Source organism: Amblyomma mixtum, chromosome 8, assembly GCF_055824585.1.
Source record: "Amblyomma mixtum isolate Tamu chromosome 8, ASM5582458v1, whole genome shotgun sequence".
NCBI classification, from domain to species: domain Eukaryota; kingdom Metazoa; phylum Arthropoda; class Arachnida; order Ixodida; family Ixodidae; genus Amblyomma; species Amblyomma mixtum.
Window position 1 is genome coordinate 22,616,348 of NC_143019.1, and position 12,755 is coordinate 22,629,102.

The 12,755-nt window shown below is 46.7% G+C and overlaps 1 protein-coding gene across 1 annotated transcript in view; it reads right to left on the reverse strand.

Moving 5' to 3' along the window:
* Window positions 1-12,755, reverse strand: part of Alk (Anaplastic lymphoma kinase) — a 120,522-nt gene that overhangs the window by 23,889 nt on the left and 83,878 nt on the right. Inside the window, exons 14-17 of the mRNA XM_089556813.1 lie at window positions 10,044-10,218; window positions 8,026-8,216; window positions 5,119-5,283; window positions 2,476-2,629 (exon numbers count right to left, since the gene is read on the reverse strand). Of these exons, the coding sequence (XP_089412939.1) occupies window positions 2,476-2,629; window positions 5,119-5,283; window positions 8,026-8,216; window positions 10,044-10,218 (685 nt within the window). The remainder of the gene's footprint in view (window positions 1-2,475; window positions 2,630-5,118; window positions 5,284-8,025; window positions 8,217-10,043; window positions 10,219-12,755) is intronic.

The window sequence follows — 12,755 nt, forward strand, 5'->3', positions numbered from 1 at the left end:
CCACACGTTATACAGAGACTCAAAGGCTCAGTTCCGTGGACGAGACACATCACTGCCACAAACGGAACTTCTCACATTTGCCATTCTAACACGCAATCCATGTGACACATTCACAATAGCGAAAAATGGCCGAATTTGAAGATAATGTATTGTTGCTTTCGTATTCGGCACCGCAGATTAACTATTCACGTAGCAAGATTACATCCATCGGGGAGTTAGCGACGAGTGGGAGCAGAAGCAAGGCATGCTGGGAGATGGGCAGAGAAGTTTCGTGGAATGATATAAACAAAATTCGAAAGTCGTCAACGGATATGAGACTGACGTGGGACATCACCAGGCCGTCATAGGAGTACTGTGAGGGCCTTTCGTTACAACGGATGGGTAGATTTTGGTTCTGGATGCGGGTTGCTGTGTCATGATGCGCATCGCATCGCATACTGTGTACTACGACCCCACCTTAAGTTGCTCGAATTACTGCGAGATTAAGTGCCTTAACGACTCGTTTTTAACGCAAGAGCTCGACGCAAGGTGCCCTCGCAGTTCTTCACTGCTGTTTTTGGTTGTCCTTACAGTCTGTGCATTAATGTGCCTATTTTATTTCCTCATAAGTTGTTGTGTGTGCGTATTCCCGTTTGTGAAGTTTTTTTTTTTAATTCGAAGTTTCTTGTCTTCACAAATAAGCGCTTTCCGGCCGCTGAAATAACCACGAGTTAGACTATGACATCGTCGTATACCGAGTGTTTCAAATTATTGAGAATATATTTTGTTTGAAAAGCCGTGAAATAAACTTCGTTGCAATCAGTGAATATCGATTGTGCGGCAAGGCATATATTATTAACGAGATAAAGTGCAAATAAATGACCAGTAAACTTAACTAATGGACTACCCTCGCTTTGGTCTTAATTTGAAAGATTATTCAAGGCGGTCAAAGTGGTCAACAGTGAAGGCGAGCACAATTTATAAAATCGCGGAATCGGCATTGTGGTTGCAGACGTGAAAATACGCTTTTCAAAACTCGTACGCTTGGTTTTTCCACATTGCACACTGATGAAAAAAAGTAATTCGAATATTAATGCATGAAATGCCAATGAGGTTTACTTTTCTTATGGTGTAGGAGACTGACGTTCTTGCACGTGCAGCGACGGAATATCATGAATGTACGATGTGGGGAAGTCAGCTTAAGATGTGCTTGAGGACAGTTTTTTTTTTTCAGATCCAAGTCGTATTGTAAAGCAAGTTACCGGAATAAAAAAAATAAAACGGACTCACTTTCGATGTTGATTGCCTTCATTTTAGAAATTTATTGTTGTGCCTTAAAACCAAAAGTTAAATATTTGATTACTTAATTTTACTTAATTATTATTCTTTTATTTGCACTCAGTTACATGCTATCCGCCTTGCCATACAATTCACCTGCACAGACCGCACTTGCGTATATTTTACGGCTTTAAAATTAGATATTTCAACAATATAATGCCCCATGTTGCAATGCTCACCTCTTTGTCGAAAAACACGACAGAAAATTTTTGTCACAACAAATATTCCTGTAGTAACAACAGCAACAAGATTTACTGTGTTATTGTGCAGTCCCTTGTCGTAAGTACAGAGCTCATTGTGTCGTGACGACAAACACCTTCGCAACACGACACAAAAATTTGTCGTAACGACAGGACGACAGAATTCTTTGTCGCATTTTGGGACCGGCTCTGTCGTATTTATCGACTGCACTTCATCCACAGTTTTTCTTTATAGACTGGCTTCTTTCCTGGCTGATTTATGACCAAATATTTATGTTCTCTTGGAGCAAAACAACCTGCATGTCCAACATTCTTGGACAGAAATTTTGAATATTGGAAAATTGTAAGGTACTATTATGAAAATGTTGTGAAGGTAATTCTTTCGATGTGCAGCAAAACCTTTTGTTTTAGTTTTTCCATCGCTCGCATCAAGCAGTAAAGATTGCCGTAGAAAACCGAAGGAGAACGCCTTTGACGATCGCAAAGTAGTTAATAACAATAAAAATGCAAGCCTACTGACGGAAGAACTTCTTGCTGTGCAAGTTGGTGCATAACTTTCTTGGGATGGCATTGCGCACACGAACAAACATACACAGGAAAGAGCAGAAGACAGAAAGAGCGTTCTTTCTGTCTTCTGCTCTTTCCTGTGTATGTTTGTTCGTGTGCGCAACGCCATTCCAAGAAAGCTACTGACAGAAGATCTGCGAATATATAGATCGTTATAGTGAGGTCTTGCAATATGTGAAAAAAATTGCGTTCATATACTGTTTCCCGTTCAAAAATGCTTTTGCCCAGATTTGTTAGATTTTAGGATGTTCAGCACCTCTGTGCACTTGCCCTATTCTGTCACCCAATTGTGAGTGTACTTCAGAAAGGTGGTCAGAATGAGTTGAGGGCCCCCGTTGAGGGGCCCTCAACTCGTTGAAGGGCCAACACCCGTTGAGAGGCCGACGCTTACCGTGGCAGGTAGACCCGTCCCGGGCCAGCCTGTACCCTACGGGGCAGGCGCACTTGAAGGTTGCCGGCGAAAGGGTGCGGGCCAGGCAGAACTTCTTGCAGGGGCAGAGGGCGTCAGCCGCGTACACGATGGCCACCATGGCGTCGCCCAGACCCTGCGATGTTGTCGCGTGCGTTAACGCCGTTGCAAAAGAAAATTTAGTGCACAAGCACGACACTCCCCAGGGCTGGTAACTGGCTGTGTTGAGAAGTTAGGTTAGTTATCACGCCAGGAGGACGCATGTTAGTTCACAGCAGACCTTCAATACGCACTGCAACTTGCAACGTGACTCGTGCAAGGGATTAATTACCGCGGCAAAAAGCAGACGAATCTCCTTTGCGCGTTTTGAAGATGGGAAAACACTTGCGGCGCCTGATATGTTTTTAATAGGGTAAAGACAACGAGAATGACATATTACTATGTGACTTTGTTGTTGTTGTTGCTATGCGCCTGGCGACAAACAAGCAGAGGCTGCGCTGTTTACAGACGCGGTGGAAGCTGGTCGATTATGTTCGCTTGCCTTTTTTCATTACCACAAGATCAGTTAATAAGCTGCAACTACTTCTTAACGTTACACCTATCGCTTTCTGTCCGTTAACTCGTTGCGTTGTTGTGAGCCACCATTAGGGTTCAAATTTCGGATAGATGTTGACATTAAATATTGATTATATATTTTTCTGTTGAAGAATATCACTAAATCGTTGTTTGTCACTTGTGCGGTTGCAAATAAAGTTCCGACTGTTTTTATTGTTCTGCTAATCTCTTCGCAATAATCTGCATCAGTAGCGAGAATTTGCATCAATCCCATATGCTCGTTTACTGTTTTTAATACCTCATTGCGTTTCTATAACCGTTCTCTCCCATCGGAGCAAAAAACTTATTACGATAACTATTCATCGAGCAGACAGTTGATGCCCAATCACTGTGAAGCAGTATCTAGTTTCCTTCGTGATAATTTTCCGCGCTACCTTCTCAGTTAGCCTTTCCACGTCCTCAGTCTCTCATATCATTGTGTAATTCATCTGCTGAGTTACTTGACAGTAGAAGTTATAAGCCAGAAGGAAATGAATAACAACGCATAGACTGAGGCACTGTTGATGGAGCCCCTCCTGAATAGCATTTTCTCCGTATTCTCTCCATTTATTTATGATGGGCTAGAGTCGATTACGCATAATTGTAGAAGTGATCCAAAACGTTTATCTATCATTCCTCAGACAGTTGATTATGAAATGCCTAAATAAGTCATCGTGTTTCCGTTGAAAAAAAATCATGGCTGCTAGCATAAAAGCAACACTTGGGGGATAGTTACAATCTACAGATCTTTTCTACAACGTGATAAATGTGATCTAGCCAAGCCGCACCCTTTTTGAGGATGAATTTTTGTTTCTTCGACGGCAGGTCGCTCGTCGCTCCATATATCGTAATGCTTTTGCATGAGGACTGTTATCGTTGTTTTCTTTAACAGGAGAATAGTAGACCACACTTGTGAAACAAAGTACAACTTAGTTACGACCTTCCCATCTTGTTAAGCTTTCATAGCCGCAGCAAGAGAGCCTAGACTTCGCCCAGTGTTCGAAATTGGTGCTCGCAGTGAACTTATTCGGTTCTGTTCAACAGAAGCATGTGTTCAGGTGTGTTCACACCACTGTCAACGCAAAAAACGCTGCTCTAAATAGTAACGACCATGAAGCTATCTGCAATAATCGCTGCAAAAAACAAACAAGAGTTTCATCACGCAAGGCGAGGTAGCGCGGCTTAGACAACTGTAAACTTTTGAATAACTGTCCAGAAGATGTTTGTGTGCTGTACTAATCTTGTAATAACCGTTGGTCGTAGTATAGGTGGTGCAGTACAGCCTTAATCAAAAAAGTGCAAAATGCTTAGGCAGCGTTCAAGTATCGAGCGTTAGCAATATCGAACGAATATTGCGTCATTAGTCATCCTTGCTATATTCAGTAAAATTTTTTGTTATATCCGGATCACCAATTTTTTAATAGCAACATATAAAGCGCAGGAAGACAAATCGTTTGACGCCACTTTGAACGTCCTATCTCAATTGGTTTGGCCGTAATGGAGGTTTGAAGTTTAAGAAATCACGACTTGAGGAACCAAAAATCATGGGTGCGAATCCCTGTGATGCTCTACGCTTTGATTCGTCTTGTAATCTTATGCTCCGTTACGCGCTGAATCGTTTGATACCACTCCGTACATTCTACGCCAATCAGGTGGTCCACAATCTGTGTACCAATGGTACCACCCACTGCTTTCATTTGAATGGCCTACAAACGTGAACTTGAGTAATGCTGAGTATGTATTCAGCCCTTGTATTTTCTTCTAGGCCATGATGTTTTGTCCTAGATATCCAATGCTTAGGGTTTCCAGAGAGGCTCTAGAGCCTCACCACGCGGCAAAGAAAATCTCTTGGGCATCATATTTCAGTGCGAAAGCACTACTTCAGGAGGTCACCGAGTTTGTGTGAAGCTTGATATTGAAGGTGACCTTTGCGAAACCAAGCCTAGCAATAGCCCATGCAGAAATAAAATAAATATTGCTGCATTTGGGTTTCGAACACATGGCGCTCGGCAAAGCTGCAGTTAAGGTTACCTTGTCGGGGTAGGCCTTTGAGTCCTCCGCGTCCGCCGACACCAGGGTGGATCCGAGGCGGCATGGCGTGGGAAGGAAGGCGGCCTCCAGCCGGCTGGGGTGGACGTACGAAGTGCCCCCGTGGCCGCTGCGTTGGGCAGTGTCCGTCACAGCGGCGTCACCACCCTGGAAGGGACGCATACGAACTTAATTTCAAGGACGGTTTTGAAAGCATCCTTCGGGATAAAAGCAACTTTGTTGTTGTTGCTGTGACTGAAATAAAATGAAAAGGAAAGTGCACGGGCCTACGGACTGGCTCGAGCTGAGCCACAATCGCTGCCACGTGCAGATAGAAGAGAGTTGAAAGTTATGAAAGGAAAAAGTGTAAGAACAGATGCGCATCGGAGCAACGGCGTCCGCCGAAGTGACGACACTGGCTGTAACAGATGCCCCAGTACCCCTCCCCCGCAGGTACTCTCCCCCCAAAAGAAACTTTGTGAAGGAACGCAGGGGAACGTCTAAGAACGTGCGCACAAGAAATGCGGTGAAAAGGGCAAAGACACTTTTTCATAGAGCATACTGGACACGTCAAACACGTTTGTTGAAGGAACGCACGAGATTGTTCAGAAGCGCCTGCATAAGGAACCTTCATTTAATAGACGTTACTCACTCACTCAAGGAACCAAGGGTAACGGTCACAAATGCCTTTGCATGGAGAACGTGGGAACGCTAAAAAACGCCTCTTCAGAAAGAAACACGCCATACAAAGAGCGCTAAGCTTTGGGGACCTTTACAACTTCACAAACCTGTCGTGCCCCCAAGCACCACACGAAATCGGCCCTGTATTGAAAACGTACTGGCAAAGGCCGGTTCTACAAAAGACCAGAGCTAAACCATCCATTAGCAATATTGGGCCGATTACTTGTGCTGCTTGGGCCGTGAAATACACGCATCAAAGAGAACGCATTCGGCGCTCACCTGGAAAAATCAGCTGCAGTAAAAGGCTTATACTGCCTCACAGTGCTGCCGAGGGGATTTTCCGGTTTATGGTTAGTTATTAGGAGCTAGTTATCAGGCTGGCATTCGACGAAAATATTGGCCAAGTTGGCGTCATCGAAGAGTAGACAGCTGAAACTGGTACCGTATACAGAACAAAATCAGTGCTCGTCTTTTAGGCGGTGCGGAAGTGTTACGCTCTGTATTTTATGCAGAGAACAGTTCTCTTGTCTCCACTTTAAACACACTGCTGCATGTGCGGAAATTGGCCCAGAACGGGCTACTGTTAATCATTGAATAAACCACTCTGACAGGAAACAATATACACATATAAAACGTTTTCGAAGGCTAGGAATTGAGTCGTCTTTGGTTTCTGTGCCAATGCCTCCACAACGTGGAAAAATGATGGTTTGGTTTGGTTTGGTTTATGGGGTTTAACGTCCCAAATCGACTAAGGCTATGAGAGACGCCGTAGTGGAGGGCTCCGGAAATTTCGACCACCTGGGGTTCTTAAACGTGCACTGACATCGCTCAGTACACGGGCCTCTAGAATTTCTCCTCCAAAGAAATTCCAGCCGCCGCGGCCGGGATCGAACCCGCGTCTTTCGGGTCAGCAGCCGAGCACCATAACCGCTGAGCCACCGCGGCGGCCGTGGAAAAATAAGACAAGGTTTGTAAGTACATAGACCAAGCGATGGCATCGGATTCGTGCGTTGGCAGTGGGCTTGTTCGGTAAATGTGCATAAGTAGAAGGATAAGGCGCCCTTCTACAACAGGGGCTCCGTGTACGTTCTTTTCCTTATAAAAGCTGCACTAAGGGGTCGACGCAAGTCTCAAAGCGGGAAGCACTAGCCAAAAAAGTTCTTGCTCTAGCTGTTGACGATAGCCTGAAACACTCTTTTCAAGCACTGAATATGCACTTCCTAAAACGAGCTGAACCACTTATGCCGCGGACTTGTAGTTCTCGTGCGCTATTCCACAAGCGCGTTCAATGGCGTGCCAAACGCACATTAGGGCCAGACACTCACAAATTAAAGGAGCTAAAGACTAACATATTCCCCGGAATATAAATTCTGCTTTGAAGTTCCGAATGCTTCTTAACAACGTCTATTGCGTGCTTCTCTAGTCCAATTAACCCTCACGCCATGGCGCCGTAATGTTCATAGCGCCAAAGATCTCGCGCTTAGAGCGTATGCATTTTACGTGTGTGTAACACGACTTCAGAACTGGAAGAAGAGGTGTTCAACGCCTTTCTTAGCATTTAGAAACAACGCGCTAGATCATCGCTGCTACTGGTTGCTAGGCGTGAGGAGTATGTAAAACTGTCCAAACATAAAAAAAATAAACAGAGCTAAACAAAGGGCAGCCTTGTGTTTCTTCTCAGCCCCTGGTCCTGCATTTTAATGCGAAAGCGCTACCTCATGAGGTCTAACCGCCTCATAAAGTTTGTGTGAAGCTTGACCTTGAAGGTGACCTTGTCAAAACCCAGCATAGCAACAGCCCACGCAAAAATGAAATAAATATTGCCGTGACTGGGTTTCGAACCCGCGGCGGCAAGAACGGATCAGCTTCGCTGGCCACTGCACGAGGGTCCTATGCTATCGCAGCACGCGATAACGCCTTGTGTTAAACCCTAACACACTCTCGCGCTGTGCATTGCACATCGCCGTATTCATCAACTTCCATCTGCGGCGCGAACAAATCTGGTCAGCTTAACCTCGATCAAATTTTATCCTGAGTCGAATATCGCAGACGTGCTGTCGATCCAGCAAAGCAAAACCATAAGCCAACCAGGCTATACACAAGCTTTCGCACGTCTACTCGGTTTAGCTATGTTAAAACCCTACCACTTTTTATTACCACATTAGGAAGAATGCATCGATTCTCTCAACTATTTCACCATAGTATGCAAATAAGCGATGATGCCCTCACCTTCCATCCTCCTCCGCCGCCTCCACCGGCGCATCCACCTCCTCCTCCGCCGAACCCTCCGGCGGTGTTCCACACCGCGGCCTCGGCGCAGACAGCGCCACCTGCCGCACTGTCCGTCAGAGGGCGACCCGCAGTTGGCTCTTCGGCCGCGTTGCTCTCGGCGGCGCTGTCGTTCCAGCCGCCACCGCCACCTGCGAAGCGACAGTGGTGTCACTACGATGACTCCACCAGGCTTATGTTACCTATCTTCCCATAACTGCTCAAGCTGTCTTTGTTTTCAGATAATAACTATCAGAGGGTTCACTATCACCCAAAGCCTCTACAGTACTTACATAGTCCTGATGTGTCTGCACACCTACCATGGTATTGTCTGCAGCTGTTCCGCAATAATAACAATCACATGGTTCACAGTGGTTTGAAAGAGGCTGAAGAATTAAGTGAAGGAAACAAAGCTGAAAACAAGGCTGCAGTGATTTGGAATAGAGGGCGCTGACGAGCCTTAGATTCAAACCATCATTCCTCTGATCCATCCACGCTGTCTCGCTGTCCATTCGGATGGGGATATTGTGCTAGGCAGACAGCCATGCACAACGACACCGGAAGGCTCTCTCCCTTAATTGTTCGCGCTAAAGAGGCCTGGAAAGCCAAATTAATAAACAGATATCTTTCGAGACAACCACGCTATTGTTTAATTTATAATGCATCGAAAGCAGCAGAAAAGACTCCGCAATACTCGCTGTAAAATGACCGCAAAGAGAGCACAGATAAAACGAGTGTCAGGCACAAGACACATCTCAGACACGGCACTGAATGGGTTATCTAACAATATTTATGCGCCAATGGCATACATTAGTCAATAAAACAATATTGTTGATGTGCGTGCGTGCGTGCGTGCGTGAGAAATTCGCTTCATTTTCCTTGCGCCAAGGCAGCGAGTGTTCAATAGGAAATGATACTGAAACTCCATCGACTCCACCCAGTGGTTGCGAGAAGTTTCCCAATGTTTCGGGGCCGACTACGACCAATGACCAAACGACAGTCTGCCGGTGCTGGCGAGATCGCGAGCACAAACTCTCCGGCGCGAGGGTGTGGTCATAAGAGGCGACAGTGACGTCATTTATTAGTACAAAACCTCGTCAGTATTTACCGCTACTGACAATTTAAAATCAAGTGAATTCGGCCTCTGTTCAGTAAACATGTTTAAACCACCGCCTTTTGACTAGTCAACACTGTAAAGATGGTTTTGTTGCATATGTAATGTTAATGCGGCAAAAGCAGCTTTACAGGCAGACAATGATACGCATAACTCCACGCGTAACAGCGAGGTTCGCTTGTAGGAGCACGCCACTAGTTTCTGCACAACTGTCGGAACATGCGCTTCCTGCGTCTTCTTGGTACACACCGACTAACTCCACAGCGTGCCTTGTTATAATGTCCTATCACAAAGCATATGCAAAGCTCTGTCCGGCACCTGCTTCAGTGACCGTCATGCTCATCCCTCTCTCGTTTGCTTGACGGCGTCTTTTCGCCGGTCGTGCATTTGAGCTGCGAACGCTTATCATAGACGAGATTTGGTTTGGTACATTCATTATTACAGCGCAACGACGGCACAAAACAAGAGGGGGACACAACAGCGCTGTTGTGTCCCCCTCTTGTTTTGTGCCGTCGTTGCGCTGTAATAATGAATGTAGGTAGCCAACTCACACAAGACGTTGTATTATGTAATTTGGTTTGGTTTAGTTTATGGGGGTTTAACGTCCCAAAGCGACTCAGGCTATGAGGGATGCCGCAGTGAAGGGCTCCGGAAATTTCGACCACCTGCGGTTCTTTAACGTGCACTGACATCGCACAGTACATGGGCCTCTAGAATTTCGCCTCCATCGAAATTCGACCACCGCGGCCGGGATCGAACCCGCGTCTGTCGAGTCAGCACCCGAGTGCCATAACCACTGAGCCACCGCGGAGGCTGATAGACAAGGGGTCGCGCTCGTATTTCAGTGCGGTTCTCTATGACTTACCGGGTCCCTTTCCCTCAGGAGCCGAGAGGCCGTTACCGGGGGGCTGGTTGTCCTGGAAGCCTCGGCCGGCGACGCCTACGTAAGCTGTCCCGGCTGAGGCTGTTGCAGCCGCCGAGTGGCCGCCACCCCCAGCTGCCACGACCAGGGGAATGGCCTCGCCGGTCCTGGGGTCCACCTGCGAATGTCATTCCACCCTCAGTACGAACATCATTACGAGCCCCACCGTAGTCCAGAAATGAGCAGTGTGCGTCAAAGAACACTCATGCTGACATTTGGGCCGCCTGGAGCAGCTTCTAGAAAGTGCCTTGTAAAAAAACCTCTGCTTCTCCCAGCTGAAATTTTGCGCAAGAAAGGCACTTGGGGGTGAGTTTTGTTTGGTACTGTACTGCATTTGGAAATGCGGCTCACATACTTCGTACAGAGTGAAGTGAAAGTGCGCAACTTATGCAGCGATGCCAAACGACAGCGAGCACAAAACGAAAGCCGAATCGGCATCGTCATTTCACAATGGCGGTAACAGTAGGAAAGCAGAGAACATGAAACGAAGACCGCTTCCCCAAACGATTCCATACGAGAGGTAGCACCGCTGTTACGGTTGCTCATTTGCTCACTTACAGTTGAGAGAGAGAAAGAGATTACACACTGTCGCAGGCTGTGTGGGCTCTAATTTATTCCGAGTGAACGGGCAAATTAGCCGACATAACGCAGTACCAAACGACACTAGGCATCAAACCACATTTCTATGCGAAATTTGAGCGCGAAAAATCTCACGGCTTAGCCGGGAGAAGCCTTCTAGGAGGGGTGTTGAGCAGCGCAACACTCTGTATAGGAAATACCTATGCTTGTAAAGCCTGTTGATTTGGTCTCCAGACTTCCAGTGTTATATTTATAGTTTGCCAATCACGCATATCTATATACACTATCTTTTAACAAAACATGCACATCGCTAAGCTGATTGACAAATATTTCAGGGTCTCGTCGTTGTAGAGCAATGTCTAGCTTAGTTTCTACCACTTTATGTCCGGCGTAATTCAGAGGGGAACGTAAGGGGGACGCAATAATCGATTAATACAGAAAAAGTCTACTGATAGTTTCTTCTTGCTTTTGGAGCCTTCTCCGCGTCTCCAGATGTGATACCGCTTAGCCCTCGAGCTCCACCCGCGCAACCGTGCGTCTCCATACTCGGCCCCGGTCTCCATACTCGGCCCCTTCAGCGTGGCGTGCGAGGGAAGCCGGATTCGTTCTAGCGTGCGTGTATAAAGACCGCTGCTTTTGGATATCTGCCGCCCACACGCGTCTCGCCCAGGCGTCCCTTCCAAACGCTGCACACCCAATCCAGATCCCCGCATGCGGCGCCTGTTTTGGACGCTAAAAGCTCCGCCGAGCTCTCTCGCGAGACTTGTCACGCCACAGGGCTCGCAGGCGGCAGCAAACCACGCCGTTGTTGCCCCATCCTTCGGGCGGAATCCGGAGCGAATTCGCAGAGAGGTGGCGTGACGATCGCGTCCCCACGCCGCGCTCGGTGTGGTAGTCCCCCTCACGTCTCCCGCATCCACCGTCGCGTGCCTTCGCGTCTTCGGTGGCGGAGGCGCCTGAACGGCGATCCTAATCTCTGACGCTAGCGTCACGACCCGATTGAAAAGGAGCGAGTCACGGAATGCGTTTCGCCAGTCGTGACGGGATTTTGAGCGTGGTAGAGGGGGATGGTGCACAGGGAAGGAATGTTCGTGAGACGACTGGACGTCTGAGTGATGCTTGATGTGGTGGAAATGAGTCTGGTGAGGTGAAAGCGTCGATTCGGTCGCTGCCGCAAAATTTAGACGAATGATTGATTTGTCGATCAATTAAACGAATGATGAATTGTTTGATCGAATGATCAATTAAATTTTAAAGGAGAGGTCTGCCTGGTTACTAGACTAACATGCTACTCCAGGTAAGGGTGAAAAACAGAGGAAAAGAGAAAAAATAAAGGGTGAAAGGTGACATCAAGCGTACTCAACACTCACGCACTTAAAAGCACACACGATTATCAAAGGGTGTCAACCGAACCCGCGTCCTTAAGAAAAACTAGAAATGCTTCTGTTGATCACTTGGATTGATTGATTGATTGATTGATTGATTGATTGATTGATTGATTGATTGATTGATTGATTGATTGATTGATTGATTGATCGATCGATCGATCGATCGATTGCGCTTTAAATACTGGATTACTTTCGACCAACTGGTGTTGCTTAACGTGAACTGAAATCTCAGTAATGATACGTTTTCTTGCTATCATTTCATCAAAGTGGGGCTGCCACTGCTGAGATCGAAACATGGCGACCTTGTGTGGCCGAGTGTCACAGAGTGTAGAAATGTTGACGAAAAGTGAACGTCCGCCTTCGCACCATTTAGCTGAATTCTTAATCACCAAAGCAATAACTACGGCGAGGGAAGCCGCTCTGAATGTCGTCGTGCAATGAACTCGACGACAGCCGCAGATCGCTGCCTTTAGCGAAATATCAGAACGCGGTACTGCGATTTCTTTTGCGCTTATTACATTCGTTTTCCACTGAAATTCCTGTGTGAACGACTTCGTCTGGCGTGGACATCGTCGGCGCTGCAGCATGTCAATTCAAGACAAGTCAAATCAGTTTTTTTTTCTTTTCATTTCGCGCGTACAAACGGGGGGCGGTGAGAAAAAGGCAGTATTTATGCTTTGCTTGGCTG